This window comes from Vipera ursinii (assembly GCF_947247035.1).
Source record: "Vipera ursinii genome assembly, chromosome: Z".
Taxonomy (NCBI): domain Eukaryota; kingdom Metazoa; phylum Chordata; class Lepidosauria; order Squamata; family Viperidae; genus Vipera; species Vipera ursinii.
The window spans coordinates 16,863,917-16,887,277 of NC_139517.1; the positions used below are offsets into that span (position 1 = coordinate 16,863,917).

The 23,361-nt window shown below is 41.7% G+C and overlaps 1 protein-coding gene across 1 annotated transcript in view; it reads left to right on the forward strand.

Annotated features, from left to right (window-relative positions):
• The first annotated feature begins 1,622 nt into the window (after positions 1–1,622).
• EPS8L1 (EPS8 signaling adaptor L1) overlaps positions 1,623–23,361 on the forward strand; it is a 50,107-nt gene continuing 28,368 nt past the window's right edge. The window contains exons 1-10 of the mRNA XM_083376572.1: positions 1,623–1,715; positions 7,912–7,964; positions 11,014–11,057; positions 14,397–14,455; positions 17,995–18,156; positions 18,289–18,438; positions 18,850–18,932; positions 20,775–20,878; positions 21,626–21,678; positions 22,141–22,267. Of these exons, the coding sequence (XP_083232698.1) occupies positions 7,948–7,964; positions 11,014–11,057; positions 14,397–14,455; positions 17,995–18,156; positions 18,289–18,438; positions 18,850–18,932; positions 20,775–20,878; positions 21,626–21,678; positions 22,141–22,267 (799 nt within the window). The 5' untranslated portion in view covers positions 1,623–1,715; positions 7,912–7,947. The remainder of the gene's footprint in view (positions 1,716–7,911; positions 7,965–11,013; positions 11,058–14,396; positions 14,456–17,994; positions 18,157–18,288; positions 18,439–18,849; positions 18,933–20,774; positions 20,879–21,625; positions 21,679–22,140; positions 22,268–23,361) is intronic.

A 23,361-nucleotide genomic window follows, 5' to 3' on the forward strand; every position in this document is an offset into this window, starting at 1 on the left:
TTGCAAAGCTTCCTCAGACAGCCATTTTGCTTTCTTGCATTTCTTTTTCTTTGGGATGGCTTCAGTTGCTACTTCTTGTACAATGTTGCGAACCTCCGTCCATAGTTCTTCAGGCACTCTGTCCATCAGATCTAATTCCTTAAATCTATTTGTCACCTCTATTGTATATTTGTCAGGAATATGATTTAGTTCATACCTGAGTGGCCTAGTGCTTTTCCCTACTTTCTTCAGTTTAAGCCTAAATTTTGCAACGAGAAGCTCATGGTCTGAGCCACAGTCAGCTCCTGGTCTTGTTTTTACTGACTGTATAGAGCTTCTCCATCTTTGGCTGCAGAGCACATAGTCAATCTGATTTCTGTGTTGACCGTCTGGTGATGTCCATGTGTAGAGCCGTCTCTTGGGTTGTTGAAAAAGAGTGTTTGCTATGACCATCGTATTCTCTTGACAAAATTCTATCAGCCTGTGCCCTGCTTCATTTTGTACTCCAAGGCCAAACTTGCCTGTTATTCTGGTTATCTTTTGGCTTCCTACTTTAGCATTCCAATCCCCCATGATGATAAGGACATCATTTTTTGGTGTTAGTTCTATAAGGTATTATAGGGCTTCATAGAACTGGTCAATTTCATCCGCAGAGGAAGAACCTAGAACAGGGGTCTTCAAACTCGGCCCTTTTATAACACATGGACTTCAACTCCCAGAATTCCTCAGCCAGGCACGTTAGCCGAGGAATTCTGGGAGTTGACGTCCATGAGTCATAAAAGGGCCGAGTTTGAAGACCCCTGACCTAGAAGATCTGTTCTTTTGTCCTTGGTTAGTCATCCCATGATTTAATACAAAGTACAGGACACTGTATTTGAAGTGATAGCTTCCTGTTTCACAAACTCCATGGGATGTATTAAAAAACCCACCACGCACTGTGACTGCATTTTCAGGTGTGTTGTGATGTGTAGGAGGCAAGACAAGAAACAATGGATGGAAACTAATGAAGGAGAAAACCAACCTGGAGTTAAGAAGAAACTTCCTAGCAGTGACAACAATTAACCAGCTGACTAACTTGCCTTCAGACGTTGTGGGTGCTTCATCACTGGAGATTTTTAAGAAGAGACAGGACACCCACTTGTCTGAAATGGTATAGGATATCCTGCTTGAGCAGGGGGTTGGACTAGAAGACCTCCAAGATCCCTTCCCGCCTTATTCTGATTAAGACAAGTGCTGGGAGTACAGCTCTCCAATGTGTATGTACATATATATATATATATATATATATATATATATATATATATATATATATATATATATATATATATATATATATATATATATATATATATATATATATATATATATTTCTATATTACAGAATCTCTGCTTGTGAAATCTGCAGATCACTACAGTATCTGTTTTCAAGTGGTATGCTAACCCATGTAGGAAATTTGCCATTTAGAAGTGGCCCACCCCTTCCTGCATTTTAAGTTGTGTTTCAAGTAGTTTCTGTGCCAGAGAGAGTGTAACTTAATTCACCTCAGCAACTAAGCTTCTACTAGCTGTCCAGGTATGCAAAGGGGTGTGGCCCAGCTGGGAGGTTTGCTTGTGAAAGGACCAGTAAGTCTCTCAAGTCATACAAGTAGTTCATAATTTCTACATGCCAGTCAAATGTTCCTAGGAGAAATGATAGAAGCAGAACCTAAGAGCTGAGAAGACCAGAGTTTTGCGCAGTAAGTAATTCCAATAATATTGGGGATGTCCAAGATAAATTCCTTGGGATAGGTCTGATGGATATGACCAAAAGGACCTCTTTGTGAATCTCTCATAGTGAAGGGAGATTTGGGGAACAGCGTGAGGTGGTTAGAAACCTCACCACCACTTCCAGGGACCTTGATGGTATTTTTCTGAGTATTGAAACTGGGAATAACAGAAGAGCAGTTTCTGGAATCTGGGCTTTGAACTGAGACCAGAGTAGTTTTCCTTCACCCCGTGCTTCCAAGTAGTTGAAAAGTGCAGATTTGAGTACATCGCCTATCTTTCTGGAGGGCGTCAGATCTGAGGAAAACTGATCAGAGTCATCAACATTTCAACAGAAGTAGACATGGCTTCAGAAGCCAAGGGTAGCGCTTCATATATCTAGTGGGATTGTGAGCCATAATGGAGAGACTAATGATGCCCAAATAAGGGTGGGATAGGCAGGCAGGAGGAAGGTTGTGGCCGTAAAGAATCAGGGCTGGAAGGGACCTTGGAGGTCTTCTAATCCAACCCCTTGCTCAAGGCAGGAGTCATGTGATCATATCATATATATAAGCCAAGATGTCCCTTTTTCCCTGAGTTTTGGGTTTTTTTTGTTTGTTTTAAATGTACTGTGTGGTTTTGGGATGTTCTCTGCTGCAAAACTGTGGGAAGAGTGCTATCAGGGGTTAGCGATTATAGCTTGAAGAGTTACCGAAAAAGGAGAATATTTGTAGCTCAGGGTCGACATGAGGCATCCTTGGTACTTTCTGAGCTTGGTTGGGGGTTTTTTTGTAGGCGTTTCATTACCCAAACTAGGTAACATCTTTGGGGTAATGAAACATCTGCATGGAAACTGCCAAGCTCAGAGAGCACCCACCAAGGGCCACTCAGCTAAAAAAAGGTTCTGTGTTCACCGTTTGTCCATTCCACATTCGAGGATAATACTCTGCGTTCCCTGAGAAGGGCACTTGAATCATGGAAACTTAATCAAAAGCTGACTCTGAAGTTGAGCAACCAGGAGCTCAAAGAAAGGTTGAAATGAAGTGTGATTGTTGCAGTCTGATAATTCATTGTGTAAGGTGGGGACTGAGCTGGTCAGGAGCTCCTAATGTCCTCTCTTGATTGAGGCTGCGGAAAGTTCTAATTCAGTCACAATCACACTACTACAGGGTATAGTCTTGCTCCTATCTGCCCTTTTGAACAGATTATTTTAAAACCCTGGAGCTGGAACTGAACCCACTACAAAGACCGACAATTTGCACGTAGAAAAATGACAGATCCTTAAAGCTCAGAGAAAGTGTGTGTGCATGGCATTGTGCGTTTGAACAAGGAACAGAAAAAAGTGCTCCTGATAAATGGGAGTACTTGGAGTTCCCACATTGCGTACTGCTTTGTTTGCACCCATGTTGGCCAAAAGGCAGGACGTCCATTTGAAAAATGAGAAAAGAGGCTAAGAGACCGGATTGGGGAGTAACGCCACAATGCATACTGTAGCCTTAAATTCCCTGAAGGAAGATACAGATAGTCCTCGACTTACAACCACAATTGAGCCCAACATTTCTGTTGGTAACTGAGACAGTTGTTAAGTGTGTTTTTACTCATTTTGCAGTCTTTCTTGCCACAGTTGTTAAGTGAATCACTGCAGTTGTTAAGTTAGTGATATGGTTGTTAAGTGAATCTGGCTTCCCCATTGACTTTACTTGTCAGAAGTTCGCAAAAAATGATCACATGACCCCGGGACGCTGCAACCGTCATAAATACATGCCAATCGGTATGCATTTGAATTATGATCACATGACCATGAGGATGCTGCAATAGTCGTAAGGGTGAAAAATGGTCATAAGACACTTTCTTCAGTGCCGTTGTAACTCTGAATGGTCACTAAAAGAATGGTTGTAAGTGAGAGGACTACTGGCAATAGGAACTAAAACTAAATATGGAGAGCAAAACTGTAGTAAATATACGTTGGGAAAGTCCACACTGAGTGGTCAAAGGGGTTTTGTTACTTTTGTGGGTTCATTAAAACCATCCTAGGATTAGGGGAATGTTCAAAATGAAGAATACAGTAGGTTTTGGGCATAATATCCACAACTCCTGATAAAGAACTAATATCTAACCATGGTTTAGCAATGATTCAAGCCTCCTTTGGTCCAAGGATTACCATTCTATGCTTTTTATTACCTTGCATGCCAGAGAAAGATGTAGCCACTGTGTCATTGAAAGTACGGGATGTCCTTGACGTAGGAGCACAACTGAGCCCAAAATTTATGTTGCTAAGTGAAACATTTGTTAAGTGAATCTTGCCACAGCTGTTAAAGTGAATCCCTGCAGTTCTTGTGTTAACGACACGGTTGCTAAGTGAATCTGGCTTCCCCATTGACTTTGCATGTCGGAAAGTCACAAAAGGGGATCCCATCACCCCGGGACACTGCAACCGTCATAAACACGAGTTGCCAAGCATCTGAATTTTGATCACGTGACCATGGGGATGTTGCAATTGTCGTAAGTGTGAAAAGCGGTCCTAAGTCACTTTTTTTCAGTGCCATTGTACCTTTGAACTGTCACTAAATGAACAGCTGTTAAGTTGAGGACTACCTGTTACTCGTCCCAGCTTCTGCCAACCTAGCAGTTCGAAAGCACGTAAAAATGCAAGTAGAAAAATAGGGACCACTCCGGTGGGAAGGTAACGGCGTTCCGTGTGCCTTTGGCATCTAGTCATGCCGGCCACATGACCACGGAGACGTCCTCAGACAAGCGCTGGCTCTTTGGCTTTGAAACGGAGATGAGCACCGGCCCCTAGAGTCGGAAACGACTAGCACGCATATGCGGGGGAACCTTTACCTTTACCTTTACTGTACACCACAGCCACCTTTGAACCTTTATCCCTAAGGCTGCTCAAGGACAGGAAAGATGGTTCGCTGTTCTTTAAAATCCATCTCATTTGGATAGCTAGCAGAAGAAAGGGTAGGTAGATGGTTCAGCAGTGGCCTTTCTCCACCGTGAACCTGAAACCCAAAATATCACCTAACTGGGGGAAAAAAATCAACATTTCCCATCATCACCAGCACTTCTATATTGATTATTGGTCATAGTTGCTAGATCTGTGTGGACAAATCCGTGGCTGGATCTTTTATGCAGCTCCCTTTTCTCTCCTTGCCTCAAGTAAAAAGTATTTTAAGCCTTTACTTCAGGCTTTTAGCCCAAAGCACCTGGTGCAAATACCTCTTTCCCCAAAGAATACTTGTGCTATAAAACAAGGGATTGGTCAGCCATTGAAGAAACCCACCTTTAATAAACAAAGTTGTCACCCCGTGTCATGAAGAGGTGTGGCAATTTACAAGATTCTTAGGAAGCAGCAGTGCTAAGTTATTTTCCTTTCTTTAACAGGCAGGCGCACAAAAGTACACACCCTTCCAGAAAGCGCCTGATGCATTGTTTTCTTATTTGCAGCACATTGTGGGCATACATATGGTTTTTGTTGAAATTATCGTAATATAAAATACAATGAAAACAAAGATAAAAGGGAAATGGGGAAGGGGAAAGTGGGGAAAAGGGAAGTGTGGTGTGAGGGGAAAAAAGAAGAAAAAACCCCCATTAACTTCCAACTTTTTCAGTACAGATAAAATACAGCCTCAACGTTCACTTTTACATACTTAGTATATATACTAACCATTTCTATAACAACAAACGTATCTAATTAAGCCTTGTTTTTAACCATGTTTTAAATAGCAATAGCACTTAGACTTATATACCGCTTCATAGGACTGTACAGCCCTCTCTAAGTGGTTTTCCTATTGCCCTCAACAATCTAGGTCATTTTATCGACCTTGGAAGGCTGAGTCAACCTTGAACCTGTGAGGATCGAACTGTTGGCAGTTGGCAGTCAGCAGAATTAGCCTGCAGTACTGCATTCTAACCACTGAGCCACCACTGCTAAATGGTGGCTAGTTGTTAGTATACTCACAGTTTATTGCTAAATGACACCATTAAAGACACAATTGCAAAGGTCTACTGATACCTTTGCAGGCTTCCTCACTAGTAAATAGATAATACATACATGCAGCAAGCTGACTGTTTTTACTACCTTCTCCCCCAAAGCCAACAGGGGTTGGCCTGATAAACTAAGAGTGGGTGTGGTGAGAAACAGATCTTAGTTACATACTTTCAAGATACTCTGATATGGATTAAAATCCTCATAGGTAACTTATGCATTGAAAAGTTATGCTGGTAAATTTTTCCTTAATGGATCAACTTCATTTCGTGTTAAGCTTTTGTACAATTTGTTTGTTTTGGCTGTCTGATTATGTGAACTTTAGCAACTCTGATTTCTACAGTACGGTTTACGGTTTTGCATGTTGGTGCAAAAGAAGCTGTGATTTTGAAATCATGTTTTATAGTTTTGTAAGCATAGCTTACAGTTTTTCATCTTGGTGTACAACCGGGCTACAATGGTTTCATCAGTTAATGTACAAACAATCAAATAATAGTTTAGAGTGAGCTTTTAAAATAAATCTTTGACTGCTTTTTATTCAGTACTATTACTGTTGCTTGAGGCACTGCTTTCCAACCTTGGCAAATTTAAGATATCTAAACTTCAATTTCTGGAATTCTCCAGCCAACATGATGCTAGATTTGGGGAATTGAAGTCCACATATTGGCCAGGGGATTCTGGGAGTTGACATCCACAAATGCTGCATAGAGGATTCTGGGAACTGAAGTCCCATATTTTAAACTTGCTGGAGTTGGGAAACACTGGTTTAATGTGTGGCATTTCCAAAATGGGTGAACTTTAAATGTGTTGGACTCCAATGTTTACTCCTCATGGGAACTGCACACCAACAAACTCAGAGGGTTCAAGTCACAAAAGGATGATCTAATGGATTCCAGCAATGAGGAATTAATTATCTGTTAGTAAAGTAGAGTAGTGTTACTTTATTCTGGGGACAAATAAAAGGCTATTTTAAGTAATCTGTTTTCCTGTGTTTCCTAGGCAACAGTAATTTTGGGCCAGGCCCCACACCAGCAGTACTGCTAAATGAACTGTTATGTTAAGCTATGGGGTGTCTTTCATCATGTTTTTGGGAACAACAAACAACCTATTAGCTGGGTTTGTACAAATTCAACTGTGAACTATTGTTTACAAAGTGCAATGCTTCAGTCAAATGCATCAACTTGAAACCAAGCAAATTATGTTATGGATTGGCCTGTTGTGTGAACTGAGGCTATATTTGACCAAAGCTGACCAAAACCAAGCTCAGAGTTTCATTCATTGTGTAAAGTCAAGCCAGGTACAATTTCTCAACCTAACCTGCCATCCAGAACTGTGGTGAAATTAAAAGGAAAGCCGTATAAGGCACCCTGAGCCTTTTGGAGTATAAAATAGCAGGTAGAAATGTAACTGAAGAAACGTAACTAGCCCATAAATCAATACAACTGATCAGTTAATGAAGACATTAAAGAATGTGGAAACGAACAATATATCTTTTTGGCACTGGCATTTCCTGTTTTCCTCAGATTGGGCACCTGAAATCAGAATTTTCCAGGGGAAAAAGTCTTGGATTTAAATTTAAGTAGCATGTTAGTCCTCTGATATGAAGAACTGATTCATTTATTTTTATTTACGGTATATTTATTCGTATCTCCCCTTAATTATTTTTACAAATAACTCCAAGGTCGTGAACATATCTAACACACCTTCCTCCTCCTATTTTCCCCACAATAACAACCCTGTGAGGTGGGTTGGGCTGAGAGAGGGAGGGACTGCCCCTAATTTACCTAGTCGCCTTTCATGGCTAAGGCGGGATTTGAACTCACAGTCTCCTGCTTTCTAACCTGGTGCCTTAACCACTACACCAAGCTACGATGCAAAATGCTTCATCAAATCTTGCAGTTCCCAGATTGAATTTCCCATGAATATTATTTAGGCCAGTCCAGATGAAATGGACTGGGCAGGTAAAGATTGGGGACACAGCACTGAACAGAAAATGATCCCCCCCCTAAAGCAAAAACCTATTGACTTTCTATTTGGACCTTTTGGTACTGTGGTTTGAGTTTGGTTTTATTTTGAATGTTGACACCATAATGCTCTTGCAGTGGGACAACAGGGATTGGCTGGTGTGCTTTTAGCTGTGAGACAAAAGCCAACTGTACTTGGAGAGACTACTGATTTTCTTCTCTTGCTTTGAAAAGGCTGTGGTGTGAATTTCAGTTAAAGTTGCTGACATCATGAGTGACTCAGGAAGGTAAGTGTGTAAGAAAAAAAAGTATATCTTAATACCAGCTTGGCTAAAGGAATAAACGACAAAATTTCTGGGACCAGCTCTACCCAAATGATAGACTAAGGATTGTCCAAGGCATTGCCCGATAGAGGTACCCCTGTGATGGAATCTGATTCTGATTATTGCTAAGCACATTGGTTTGTGCTTAAATTGTAAGCCGCCCTGAGTCTTCGGAGAAGGGCGGGATATAAATGGGATTAAAATAAAAATAAATAAATAAATCTGATTCCTTCTGGTTACTTCTGCTGGTGAGATCCACTCTATGAAAACTAGCCTTGGTTTTCAGTATCACAGAAGATCTCAATGTGTGCCCTATTCCCCGGAAGAAGTGTGATAAAACACTTTTGTTTAGTAAATATTTAGGATCTGGGAGAAAAAAAAAACTTCTAAATGCTATCTGGAGAATTATCACACATTGGAATAGATAATAGAATTGTTTATAGCAGGGGTCTCCAACCTTGGCAACTTTACGACTGGTTTGTAGCACAGACCCTTCCCAATGAATCCAGTTTTCAGAGTTGGCATGGTAACGCCGAACCAGAAACTGACTATGTTGGATTTGTGCAACACACTTGGCTAAAACCTGAAAACCTGGTTTTTCGATCTATCAGGCCTGGACTGAAGGGGTTTTAGCTTTTTATATATTGTTTTAATTGTTGGGCTTAATTAATTTAATTTATTTTAATTTTATATTATCTTTATATTGTATTTTATGCTGCCCTGTAAACCGCCCTGAGTCCTTTGGGAATAGGGCGGTATAAAAATCTAATTAAATAAATAAATAAAACAGCATTGCCTTTTTAGGGGTTCAGAGCAGCTACGATAAAATTAGATGGACCAGATACTTCATCAGCAGGGCTATTGTTCCTACAATCCAGGCATCATCCAACTTTGCAACTTTAAGACTTGTGGACTTCAACTCCCAGAATTCCTCAGCCTGGCTGGGGAATTCTGGCTGGCTGGGGAATTTTGGAAGTTGAAGTCCACAAGCCTTAGTTGCCAAGTTTGGAGAGCTCTGCTACAGTCAGATCGCTGTCAGTATGTTGGTGAAGATTCTCAGTCACCCAGGTAGGGCTGTCTGGAAGTTGAGTCTTAGCAACTGGGCGGGTTTGGGTTTGTTTTTTTTTGTTTCAAACATTTTGCTGCTTATCTAAGGAGCTTAAGAAGAAGACTGAATACACTACTTGAATAAGCAGAGAAATGTTTCAAACCAAAAAAAAAAGGAAAAGAAGTCCAGTTGCCATGACTCAACCTCCAGACAAAAGCTGTCAGCCTTCCCAGGTAGTCTAGACAAAAAAAATATGTCCAGATGAACTAATTTTACTTTATTGTAAGGCTACATTAGCAGAATGTTGCAAGTCCGAAAGTACAAATTTCCCTCTTCTTTTACCACGTTTAGGATAAGGAGTTCTTTTTTCCCATTTTCTTTTTCGACCTGTTATGCAGCCAAGGGTTATGCCATCTCTTATCTAATTGTTCCCTAGGCAGCATCTCTCCCCTCCTTTATTTAATTGTTCAGCAGTGACAACTGCTGTTTGTAGAATACTTTGGAAGCCAAGATCTGATGAAATTAGGGAACTCATAGATTTCATTGTTTCCTTCTTCAGCTTGGTGACCTCTAGGTGTACAGTATTGGGTTATAAATTTCATCATCTCCAGCCAGCAGTGTGCTTGGGATTGATAGGAACTGCAGCACTGTATACCAAGCACTGTATACCAACTCTGCAAAGCTCCACGTTGGGGAAAATTTATTAAGAACTTCCTCAGCCTTTTCCCCAGAACCTGAGCAGGTCTTCTCAGGTGCTTACCTATCTAAGCTACGTAATACAAAGCAGTAGAAGACCTTTTAAAGGACCCAGGAGAGGTCTCCTTGTTAGAAATTTAAGCTACTCTGGCAACCCTCATTTCTGCTGAGATGTTAGAACAATTGAAAACCATCCTGGTAACCTTCATTAGCAACTTCATTGCTCCATGCTTAGTCACTGCCATTTCCTGTTCATCTTGCTGGGAGGCAAAGCTTTTGATCATCATAATAAAAAATACTTAAGGAATGCCCACTAACTCAGATCAGAGTGTGCCAAGAGTCAGTATTGTACTCTGCTCTCATTCCAGTAGCCTTTGGCAAGTCCAGTGGCACAACTACTAGTGCTATTCCTCCCTCCTCCCTTCCACATTGACAAATGGGTGTGTGTCCTTGGGATCATTATCCAAATGCAAATTTGAAATTAGGGCTTAAGGGCTACTGGTTGTGGTAAAAAACCATCCAGATGGATGGGTGTAACCTTGCCTGGGGCCCACCGAGGCTTAAGCAACATGCTATTGTTTTAATGTCTTTTAAATTGTTTTAATTGTTTTAGAATTTTAGAACTGTAAGCTGCCCAGCGTCACTTGGTTGAGTTGGGCTGCTATAGAAATTGAATGAATAAATAAGTAAATAAATAAATAAAATCAAGTAGCACTAATAATAGCAAGGGTCCCCAACCTTTACAGCTTTACAGCAGGAGAGAGGAGAAGGGAACTGCCCGCCACTCGTACAAGTTGAGCTGCGTGCATGTGTGTGTGTGCGCGCGCGCGCCAGCCTGCCGCACACACGGCCCAATTTTGAATTGACCATGGCCCGGTAGTGGGCTTCTGCCTAGGCCAGAGGCAGGCAACCTTGGCTCTTTTATGACTCGTGAACTTCAACTCCCAGAATTCCTGAGCAAGCCATGCTGAGGAGAAATGGAGAGGTTTCCATACTGAGCCATGCTGGCTCAGGAATTCTGGGAGTTGAAGTCCACGAGTCATAAAAGAGCCAAGATTGCCTGCCTCTGGCCTAGGAGTTAGGGACCCCTGAATTATAGCATTCTTTGGGGGGATAAATTCTGGATTTTGTTGAACTACTGCAAAGGGACAGGGCTAGTAAGCCTCTGGGATTCTCAGGGAGCCTGGAAACCTAGCAAAGTTTGAGAAGTCAGGGAATTTGGGCTGGAGTAGTTAGGTTGTCATCTAACTTTTCTATTTTGTCTCCCAGCTTATTTGGTGACGTTCACAAGCCCAGTGCCAGAGCCATTTATGGTGAGTTTGGGACCATGGAAGTATAACCAAGGGAATGTCTTTTGTGTTGGGATGATTGTTGGAGTGAAAGTAATTCCATCTTAGAGCTCTCGCAATTCTCTAGTCTCATCTACCACAGTGCCCATCTCCTGCTTTACAATGCTTTATACCTGCAATCCCTTCTCTGGTTCCAAATACCTTATCTTACATACAGCTATCAATTCTGAGTGCAGAAATCCAGATAATGACACTAGATGGCAGGAAAGATTTCTGCAGCCCAAATTGAATAAGTCTAATCTAACATTTCCTTTTCTCCTCATGGTGAGATGATGATGATGGTGATGATGATGATGATGATGATGATGATGATGATGATGATTAACACAACAATGTGAAATCACAGTTGCCAGTTTTTTAACTGGTATGGGCCTTCATACACATCAAGTTCTTCCTAAGAACCTAGGCTATCATAATATATGTGTGGATCCAGGCAATGTGGCCTTTTGTAATTGTCAGATGGAAATGTTGTCAGTGCACAGATTTCCTAAGTGCCATCCAATAATTTTTGTTATGGCACCCCTAACCATTGGGTTCTGGCACCAGTTTATACCATAATCTTTCAACTTTGATTTTGCTACTTTGTGAAATTCTCCAATAATAATCATCATAATTACAGTGGGTCCATAAAATAAAGAAAGCAATAGAAAATGAAGAAGCTAAAGTGTTCTGGGACTTTAGAATTCAAACAGACAGACACCAGCCACAGAATAAACCAGACTTAACAATAGTTGATTAAAAAAACAGTCTGGACAGTGGACACGGCAGTACCTGAAGTCACCAGAACAGAAGAGAAAGAACTGGAGAAGATAACAAAATACAAAGACCTACCAATAGACACAGAACGGCTGTGGCAAAAGAAAGCAAAAGTGGCACCAATAGTAACAGCTGCCTTGGGTGCAATCCCAAAACAATTGGAGCACCCCTTGAATACCATTGGCACTGGCAAATTCATCATCAGTCAATTGCAAAGGGCAGCTTTACTTGAAACAACTTACATCCTGTGACAATGCGTCTAACACCATCAAACATCCATATCTGCCTATCCCGGATCTTTGGGATGGACATAATAGGCAGACAAAAATGTCAAATCCAGTCTGAACATCTGACACGTTTGGTTGCAACTAAATACAATCTTGTGATTACTTAATATTATTAAAAACAACATCTTTCTAACCTAGGCCACTGGGAAGGGCTTGAGAGGTAGATTGAAATGCCAAATCCAGTTTAAACATTTGGCTGACTGTGCAACCAACCATAATAATAATAATAATAATAATAATAATAATAATAATAATAATAATAATAATAACAACAACAACAATAACAATAACAATAATAATAATAATAATAATAATAATAATATATGCTCAAGTAACTTCTTTTATTTATGTTTAGACTTATTCCCCCTTTCTTTCCTTTGCTCCGTTAAATACTGTGACTCATTAAGAAAAAACAGGTACCGGTAATTGTCCGAAAAGTACTATAAAATACAAATCAATTTCTTGGGCTGTACAGTATTTAATATTAATACTTTTTTCAGTTTGTATACTCGTACACATCTGCATGTTATGAAATTCAAGGAGTTTTCTTTCAACTGGTGCCAATTTTTAAAATCATGCCTATTACATTATCCTGTGCTATATATTATTATAACATTATATTAATTTGAGATTTTACAGCACTTCCAATCCTACTTGATGGAAGTGCTAAAGAAATTTTATAAATAAATGAAATGCTTGTCTCTGAGGGATAATTCCCAAGATGATGTTACAGGTAGTCCTTGATTTATGACCATTCACTTAACAACCATTTGAAGTTATGACTGACCTCCACAAGGGAATTATGACCTGGTTCCAAAGTTTCGACAGCTGCACACACACACACACACACACACACACACACACACACACACACACAAACACACACACACACACAGAGAGAAAGAGAGAGAGAGAGAGACCACTGCAACTGGTATTATTTCCAGGTTTTGGCAAAACCAGCCCATAGCAAACTATTGGTCTATTTAATGACTGCGGCGTTGGCTTAATGTATAATAGATTGTAAAATCAAATCAGACGTGTGAGTGACCCATTTTACAATGGTCATAACTTACCACTGTGGTGGGCAGGCTCCATTACCATTTAAAATTGAGGACTGCCTGTATAATATCCTTTAATGTTCAGGCAGCTGAATAGGAATAAATATGTCTGTTATATATAGCCAAACTTTCTTAACCTGTGGGCAGATCTGAATGTTTATGAGCAAAGTTCATAAAGTTATAAACACTCATTTACCAGACGGCAAGGGGATGAGGCTGTTCTACCACCTATTCTAGTCCCTGACTCAATTTATCTTAATGTTTTTGGTGATGCCATTTCTGTACAAAAGGCTAAGCCATATAAATCACAATATTTTTAATGATATCTATGGGACCTACGTAAGGCCCATTGGTTTATTTTTAATGAAAAGAGTCCAACATGTAACATAAGTCAGGTAGGGTGTGGAACCTAGGATGTGCAAGATGCACACCTGGAGGGAATCTTACTCGGGTTCTAGACTATTATAAGTGTCTACAAACGTGATTTTTATGCAGTAATGTGTATTATGTATTGATTTTGATGTCTTCTACAGTATATATGTCAGGCTATAATTTCCATTGAGCCCAGCAGTTATGGTTATATCTGGGAAGCACTAAATCAGCTGAAGCTGTCTGTGGCTCACAAACAAGTGATTTTTGGAAGAAGCTATAGTAACATGGTCTGCACATAACTCTAAGCTATAATAAGTGGACATATGCTGAGCCAAATATAAAGAAGCCACAATATAGCTTTAGGGTCTATGCAAACAAACCATTGTTTACATTCATGATATTTCTATTCTGCTTGTCAAACACTTAACAATCTCAGATCCCTCCACCCCTCTTGAAGATTAAGGGAAAATATATATATATATATATATAAAAAAGACGTGGTTCCATTATTCTGTGTATTTTTATCTTTTCAAAAGAACGCTGCATGGAGAAAAAGTGTAGATGGGGACCAGTCTTCTATTCACTCAGCCTGCTTCTGCTGCTTCAGGTCGGATTGTAAGCATTCCCAGAGGATGACCTTCCTTATCCAAAGAGAAAGAGTTTATATGTAATCTTCAGTGCTCTTTGAACATGTTCACATCTTCATTAAAATGAGACAAAAATGAATCTAACATTTCTATGCTCCTTTTGCGTCTCAAGCCAGTATTTCAGTTGTGTCTGTCCTGTACGAGCAATAATATATATTTATATTTTTAAAAATCTTTCTACAGAACAGAGGAAGAAGTATTCCAGCTTCATTGTGGCAGATGTTTCCCAGTATGCTGTCAATGTAGGTATCTTTTTTGTGTTATTTTGGAGTTTAGTTTGGGTTAAAGTGTGGCGAAGTATGACAGAATTGGGATTTAGAAGCTTTAGGAATCAAAGTATGGGAAGTCATCTATTTCTTGGTTAACATAATTTTTATGTGTATTGAGATGTCTGGGTAATATCCAGTAAGAAATTAATCAGGGCTAACTTATTAGTTCCCCTTTAATTGCCACTATTTTTTTTAAAAAAATCCTTCTGAATTGCTTATTTTATATTCCACCTATTCATCTCCTTCCTAAGAAATCCTTGTCCTCTGGAGGAATATGAATAAAAAAAAATAATTTCGGGATTTAACCCTACTAATTTACTACAGATCCAAAAAATGATGACAACAAAATTACATGAAACAGAGGGATCCCATGGATAAAATGAGGTCCTTACTGTATAGCAGGGCTGTCAAACTCAATTTCATTGAGGGCCACATCAGCATTGCAGTTGCCCTCAGGAGGCCGGGTGGGCGTGGCCTACTGGGTGGGCGTGGCTAGAGTGCGTATGGCCTACTGGGCGGGCATGGCCAGCTCTACATCGTTCGCATCAAGGGTGCCTATGGGGGCCTGGGCAGGAGTGGGACAGATCTGAGGGTCTCTGGCAAAAGGAGGGTCTCTGGGCCAGGGCCAAGGCAGTGGGGGCCGTTCCCTCACTTTTTCCAGGATGGCTTCGCGGGCCACATGAAACCACTTCGCGGGCTGGATCTGGGCCCCGGGCCTTGTGTTTGACATGTCTGCTGTATAGCTTCCACGCAATCTTCAAGTGAAGTCCTATGTAGGATGCATTGTAGTCGTTTAAACCAGCATGGCTGGCTGGGGAATTTTGAGAGTTGAAGTCCACAAGTCTTGAAGTTGCCAAGGTTGGGGACCCCTGATTTAAACAAGAGCTGACTAAACCGTGAGTGACTGTGAGGAGGGTCTTCTGGTCAAGATGAGTCTGTGCAAACTCTCCTGGCTACCACTTCTTCCTATAATTCGAGAAGGTCCCACAAATTATACCTGAGTTCCACTTCAGGAGGAGCAACCTTAGCAGTAACTGAAGTAGGAAGGTCCTTGGAACTGAAATGCCCTTGAATCCACAATCTCCCAGCCCTTGCTAGGTTGAACCTGGCCTGCTTCCCCCACATAGACCTTAACAGCCTCTATGCACCAGGACAAAATCTTTTGAGCACCACCTGTTCACTAAGGAGTTGAGATATACAACAGGAAATCATCCACATCTTGATGACACCTGACCCCACGTGACTGGGTGGTCTTGACCAACAACCTCATATAGATGTTGAATACAAGTAGCAAGAGAGTCAAGTTTTGAGGAACCCTGCAAAGTAAGGGTCTCAACCTCAGCCCCTCCTGATAAGTGCCTGCTGGAACCCATTCTGAAGAAAGGAGAACTGATGCAGTGCAATACCCACCAACCCCCAACCCCTCCCCCCCAAATCACTGAGAGATCAAGCGGGACCAAGAGGATCACACCATCCCTATCCTGGTTCCTTCAAAAATCCATTTACAGACATGACCATTGTCTGGTCAACAGATATCTCTTCCTGAAACCAATGAAAACGATCCAAATAATCCACTTTCTCTAGACTGGAATTGCAGCTCAGTAACGTTTACGTTTACACGATGGCTCAGTGGGTTAGGACGCTGAGCCTGTTGATCAGAAGGTCGGCAGTTTGGCGGGTCGAATCCCGAGTGCCGCGTAACAGAGTGAGCGCCTGTTACTCGTCCCAGCTTCTGCCAACCTAGCAGTTCGAAAGCACGTAAAAATGCAAGTAGAAAAATTACGGTGGGAAGGTAACAGCGTTCCGTGCGCCTTTGGCGTCTAGTCATGCCGGCCACATGACCACAGAGACGTCCTCGGACAAGCGCTGGCTCTTCAGCTTTGAAACGGAGATGAGCACCGGCCCCTAGAGTCGGAAACGACTAGCACGCATGTGCAGGGAAACCTTTACCTTTACCTTTACCATTTACACATTTTTCCCCAAGGAAAACAAAAGAGATCAGTTGATCATTATCTAATGCTGCTGAGTCCAAGGATGGCTTCGTGAGGAGGGGATGTGCCACTGCCTCCTCCCAGGTTTGTGGGACTGCCCACTCACTCAAGAATGAATTCACTATCGCTTACATAATTTACTCCTCCGCTATATTGAAATTAGATCCTGAAAGCCTGATGCTTCCTTCCCTTTATGTCAATATAAAATCTAGGCCACAAGGCTAAACTTGGCTAAACTCCACCAAGGCTAAACCATTAGCCTTGGTGGAGCAGTGGGCTAATGCCTCCTTAAGTAACACCAGCTGCCTGCAATTAGTGCAGGTTCACATCCCACCAGGCTCAAGGTTGACTCAGCCTTCCATCCTTCCGAGGTAGGTAAAATGAGGACCCAGATTGTTGGGGGCAATAAGCTGACTTTGTAATAATGCCACTTGGGGTGTGTGTGAAAGCCCTAATAAGCAGGCATATGCATAGAATGAAGGCTACTGCTAAGCTTGTAAGCCGCCCTGAGTCTTCGGAGAAGGGCGGGATATAAATGGAATAAAAATAAAAATAAAATAAAATAAATAAAATAAACTGATGAATAAGCACAACAGAACACAAAACATCAGAACCATAGTGTGTTGTGGAAGGAAAGGGGAAGAAAAATGGAAGGAGGAGGAAAATTACCCAGGAGAGAACTTAATGATGCTGGAAGGACCTGAACAGGCCTAAAATAAAATACGATTGGAGTCAGATGTGCAGGAACACATTAGAAACCAGATTAATTATCACGAAGCCATTTAGCCAGCATCCTCTAAGGCTGTTCATGCTTCAGTCTTCAACATGCAGTTTGGAGAACATGGGGTCAGGACGTCGTATCTGTCTCCAATACTATAAACTGGCTAACTATTCAGAGCAAAAAGCTACATTAAGGCATTTCAAATCACTGCTACACATTTGCACTTCCATGTGGACCTTTTGGAGAGAGAACCCAAAGCATTTTACAGCACTATTACCTACATCTTGGTCTTGATCAGATGTTGAGGTGGCCTGTGTCATGGTTCCAAAAGACAAAGACGAATAAAACAGAACTCCAAGGCTTGCAAATTCCTCAAAGAACATGTTTATTAGTTACAAAGTATCAGCACATCAAAAGTGAAACCAAGTCTAGAGACACATGTAATAATTCCCCAATACAAAGTTTAAAAATCCCACCCCTAAAACTATGCAAGCAACTACATTCCCCAATACATCTTCTTGGCAGACTTTTTATGCAACGTCCAGCCTGCAGTCTCAGGAGCAGCCGATGACCTTGGTTCCCACGGGACAAAAGATTATTTAGACTAGTGAAGCACTGGGCAATCCCCCTCCCTCCATTCCATATGGCAACCGAAAATAAGTAGTAAAAATGGCTGCAGCCATGCTCATTTGTAGAGTTGACAGCCTGTGGCATATGGAAACACATAAAAATAGATGAATAACAACATTAATGTCATATAATGGATCTGCTTGTGTCTCTCTCTTGTCTATATACTCCAGCACCTGGTGACCTTCTCCATTGGGGAAGAGGATGATTTGACATGTATGGAAGATGCCATCAGGAAACTGTGCATCATGGATAAGCAAGGGAAGATCTGGGTTCAAGAGATGTTGCTCCAAGTCAGCGGGTCGGCTATCAAGCTCCTTGACATAAATTCAAAGGTGGAGCAGCAATGTTGGGCAGCTAATGAAGATTTGGGGGAGAGATGGGTGTTACCTGTGTCCCGATTCCTCTTCTTTGGAAAGAGTCCATGTTAGATGGATGTCCTTGACTGTCTTTCTTTCCCCCACTAGGAGGAACTGGAGAATTATCCATTGGCAACTGTGGCTTATTGTGATGCTGTCTGCCCTGAGTCTCGGTCCCGATCATTGCTTGTACTCATGTGCCAGGAGCCTACTCAGCTCAGACCAGATATCCATTTCTTTGAGTGTGATCAAATTAGGGTAAAAGAATTGAGCCTATCAATCCACAAATAATATTTAGAGAATGATCCTATGTAATTACTCAATTCTACTCACTGACACGGGGATGGCAACTATTCAGTGGCTGGGTGATGAAATTAACATTTTAAAGGAAAGACAAGGTTCATAGATGGTGGGGCCATGCCATACACAGGGGAGGTGCTGGAATTCTCTCCCCCCCACACACACACTTTAACTTTCCCCCTTTTAAAAGAGGAAATTCTACTTCTGATGTTTGACCACTGTGTTTTGAAGGGTCTGAGCGTTATAACATGGTGCCCATAAGCAGTCCAGAATCCTGAGCTTGCCCAGCCCTGATCTACAACATGGGGATTTGGAACAAGGGAAGAGTTCTCAACAAAAATTTGATCTGGTTTCTCCTTTGCTTGGCAGGCGGAATGGATCCAGCAAGACATCAGTAGTGCCATGCTGGACTTCAACACAGGAGGAAATACCCAACGGACAGAAGCCTTAAGGTACATGCACCGCCTAAGACCCATGGCTGTGATCAGGTAGCTTCAAAGGGCGAAAGGTCACACTCATAAACATGAAGTCACATCTGAGAGTATCTTTATCAAAAACAAGGGTGGGGAACTATGGCCCCTTTATGACCTGTGGACTTCAACTCCCAGAATTCCTGAGCCAGCCCTTGCTGTAAAAAAAGTTGATTCCCAGCAGAGCGGCATGGTGGGTGAAAGCCCAAAACCTCTTCCTTACCAGCTGCTTTTCCAGTGTAGTTTTCTCTGTGTAGTCACATCACCATTACAAGTTCACCCTCCCTCAACCATCTCCACCATACAATTTGGACTCAGAGAGAAAGTAGCTATAGGTAGTTCTCGACTTACGATCACAGCTGGAACCAAAATTTCCATTGCTCAGCAAGGCAGATGTTACGTGTGCCACGCCCAATTTTATGACCTTTTTTTGCCACAGTTGTTAAGCAAATCACTGCAGTTGTTCAGTGAATCATTCGGTCCTTAAGTGAATCTGGCTTCTCCCCTTGACTTTGCTTGTTGGAAGCCAGCTGTGAAGGTCACAAGTGGTGATCCTGGACACAGCAATTGTCACAAATACATGCTAGTTGCCACCACCTGAATTTTGATCATGTGACCTTGGGGGGGGTGCGGCGATGGTTGTAAATGTGAGGATTGGTCATGTCACTTTTTTTAGTGCCATTGGCACTTCAAATGGTCGCTAAACAAATGTTGTAACTCGAGGATTACCTGTATCCAGACTAGCCGTGCCATTTTTCTTTCTACAGCAGCTTGCTATGCAGATTTTGAGAGGTTATTTTATCACGTTACCTTCATGCCAAGAAAAGCTTCATGTACCATATTTCTGACTGGAGGCTGCTATAGAATACGTAGCAATACTTTGATTTGAAAGAAAGAAAGAAAAACTTCCTGGAATTACAGGAGGGAAGATGGAAACTTAGAAATAAGGAGAAATTTCCTGATAGTGAGAACAATTAATCAGTGGAACCTGATTGCCTTCAGAAGCTGTGGACGCTCCAACACTGGAGGTTTTTAAGAAGAGATTGGTTGCCTATTTGTCTGAAATGGTACAGTGTTTCCTGCTTGAGCAGGGGGTTGGACTAGAAGACCTCCAAGGTCCCTTCCAACTCTGTTATTCTGTTAATTGGTCATGGGTTGTCTAGATACCTATTATAGATTCTTATGTTGCTGACTGAATGGTGTGGTATGTATTTCCTTCTCATTGTTTTGACCAGGAAAAGCTTGATCCCCACATACAATACAATACATAAGATACAAAGACCCCCACCCTCAAGCTCTAAAGCAGGTGTCTGCAAACTTGGCAACTTTATGACTTGTAGACTTCAACTCCCAAAATTCCCCAGCCAGCATAGCTTTACGACTTGCAGACTTCAAGTTTAAGTCACAGCTTTAAGACTTGTGGACTTCAATTTTAAGCTTTGTGAACTTCAACTCCCAGAATTCCCCAGCCAGCTGGGCTATGGGATTCAACCAATTCCCCAGCCAGCTAGGCTATGGGATTCAACCAAGTTATACAGGTCAAACTTTAAAGTTGCCAAGTTTGGAGACCCCTATTCTAGAGGGTAAAAGATCCCAACCCTACTTACATAGTTTTACCCAAGTTGCAGTATTGCCCCATTCACTATGTCCCTGAGGTCCCTTCAACATGCTTGATCCTCAGCCAACAAAATATTGCCTACCCCCAGCCTGGAAGTTACACAGGTCACATGTAAGATGGAAGGAGGTTGCGTTATCCACTGGATATCAGTCTTTCCCTTTGGATCGCAGACTCTATGTTTTGTTTTTTTTTTGTTTTGTTTACAGAGCTGCCCAAAACATGCTTGATAATCAGGAGATCTCTCAGCCTCCTACGCAGGCTCCTTCTAGGTCTAGGACAAAGATTGTTGCACCAGGGCCAAGAGAAGACGGTAAGAACCTTGAAGACTAAAATCCACAACCTTTTATGGAGGAGGACGTTTGGAGAAGAATCATAACTCCTTGGTAAAATGTATGCCATCCATCCAGGTGGTCCTTAAGGCCACTTTCTGGCATTTCCAGTTAAGTGGATATGCCCTAAAAAAAAAGAAGGCTATTGCAGCTTAGAAGAGATTACAGGCTACATCAACCAAGGTTCTGACATAGTATTAAGGAGTTTCCTGGCTTCCTATATTAATTGACTTTAGTGGGAACCTTCTTCCAGAACAGCTTACAAGATGTCATGTTGCACTTCTATATAACTTACTTTCCGTTTGAGTTGCAGGGAACGATCCAGGAATCCTTCCCATCAAGAGCATTTCAGCCACAAATAGGCCTGTCTACATCTTTGTTTGGTCCCTTCACAATTTGTCTGGTTTCCGCCCCCCCCCCCTTTGACTAAAATAAGCATGGTATACAAGATCCACACACACACACACACCCCAAAGCTGAAAGCGTTGGCCTCATTCTTAAGGCTGTTGCCATGGCACTGTTGTACACCCTAGTCATCAGAGATCAAAGACCAAGAAAGTGAGGTTCCTCATATAGGCCATGTGGTTGTGGGAGTCACAGAAGAAGACACAGCTGCAGAGTTTTTCCCCTGCCACTGAGCTCTTCAAGACAGATTCATCCTCTTTGCATCCCAGCAAAGTTTATTAGCACTAGAGTCCTAAACTCTTCATTTTTTCCCCCGTTTCCAGCCATCTTGGTAGGGGAACCTGATCTGGCCTTCATCCAAATAGAGCAAAATGTGGTGAGTTAAATGGGAAAATTAATTCTTACCGTTGGATTTTTATATAAATGAGATTTGGAGAAGGGGGATAGGAAAGCAGAGATGGTCATTGACTTAATGACTATGGCATTTGCTTAATGACCACAAATTCACTTAATGACCCCTGCAAGAAAGATTGTAAGATTGGGCTAGTCATGTGATTGACCTTCTTTATGACTGTCACGAGTGATGACCATGATGGGACGGTTCCATTATAGTCATAACTCAAGGACTCCCCGTAACAGGTTTAAAAAGTGTGACAACGAAGCTAGCCATCACAGTACGACAATCAACAAGTGACCCTACTCAAAGAGCATCCAAATTCACTTTATTTCCCAAAGACCTTTCAGAAGAGCCACGCTCTCATGTCACTTGTTCCTTGCTCAGTACAAAAAATATATATTTCTTTTTTCATTCTCTTCATTGCCTGTGTGTCTCTGGCAGGAACTGCTAAACCATGTTTTTGACGATGTGGAAGCCTTTGTGAAAAAGCTGCAGAAGTCTGCCGAAGCTTTCCGTGTTCTGAATCAAAGCAGGCGCTCTGCAAGAGGGCGTCTTCGAGAGCCAGGAGGTGAGAGGATTGGCTGGGAATGCAGAAGGTCACTAGGGAAATAGGAAATGCTTCTGAAGTCTGTCCCAGTCAGAATCTTTCTGTGAGTTCTAACTCCGTTTTCAGAATGAGTCTAGAACTTACGTATCCTATCAATTAGAGATGCACATCTGATGAGATCAGGAAAAGGTCCTTTTCAGTGGTGGCCCCTTCCATATGGAACATCTCCCCAGCCCCCAGCCCCACCCCGGTGTATGAAGGGGCCCCGTCCTATTGCTTTTCCAAAAGGCGCTAAAAGTGTCAGTGTCCATGCTGCTAACATCAGATGTTCTTGCTTTGACAACATTTGGAGAGGCAGCTTTGCTTCTTTAAAACTAGATGGAAACTAGTCAAGGAAACAAGCAACCTAGAACTAAGGAGAAACTTCCTGACAGTTAGAACAATTAACCAGTGGAACAACCTGCCTCCAGAAGTGGTGAATGCTCCAACACTGGAAGTTTTTAAGAAGAGACTGGACAGCCATTTGCCTGAAATGGTATAGTGTTTCCTGCCTGAGCAGGGGGTTGGACTAGATGACCTCCAAGGTCCCTTCCAACTTCTTCTTCTTCTTCTTCTTCTTCTTCTTCTTCTTCTTCTTCTTCTTCTTCTTCTTCTTCTTCTTCTTCTTCTTCTTCTTCTTCTTCTTCTTCTTCTTTATCTTGTGTGTTATTTTTAGAATTAGAATTAGTTGATGCTGGGGGGAGAAGGAAGAAGGTCTCTCAAGGCTGTTTTGAAATAAGAGAAGATAAGAATTTGGCTGGTTGTTTAACAGGAGGGAAAGCTTAGAATTCAAACTAATTGGAGAATGTGATTTAGGACAGTTAATTAGAGGGAGGAACTGCAATTTGATACTGTGTACTTAAGGGAGGGGAATCCAGATTTCGGCTTGACCATGTACATGCCGAAGCTATGCTCTTTTGATTAAAGACTCCTTAAGATAAACAATGTTTCGAGGTTTTTTGAACAATTGCATCTGTCGAAACCATGACAGTGGGTTTGTTAGCTGGGACTGGGGACCCCTAAAAGAGATGGGCCAATCAACTTGCTGATTTGATTGTGTTATTGCTGCCGTGTGT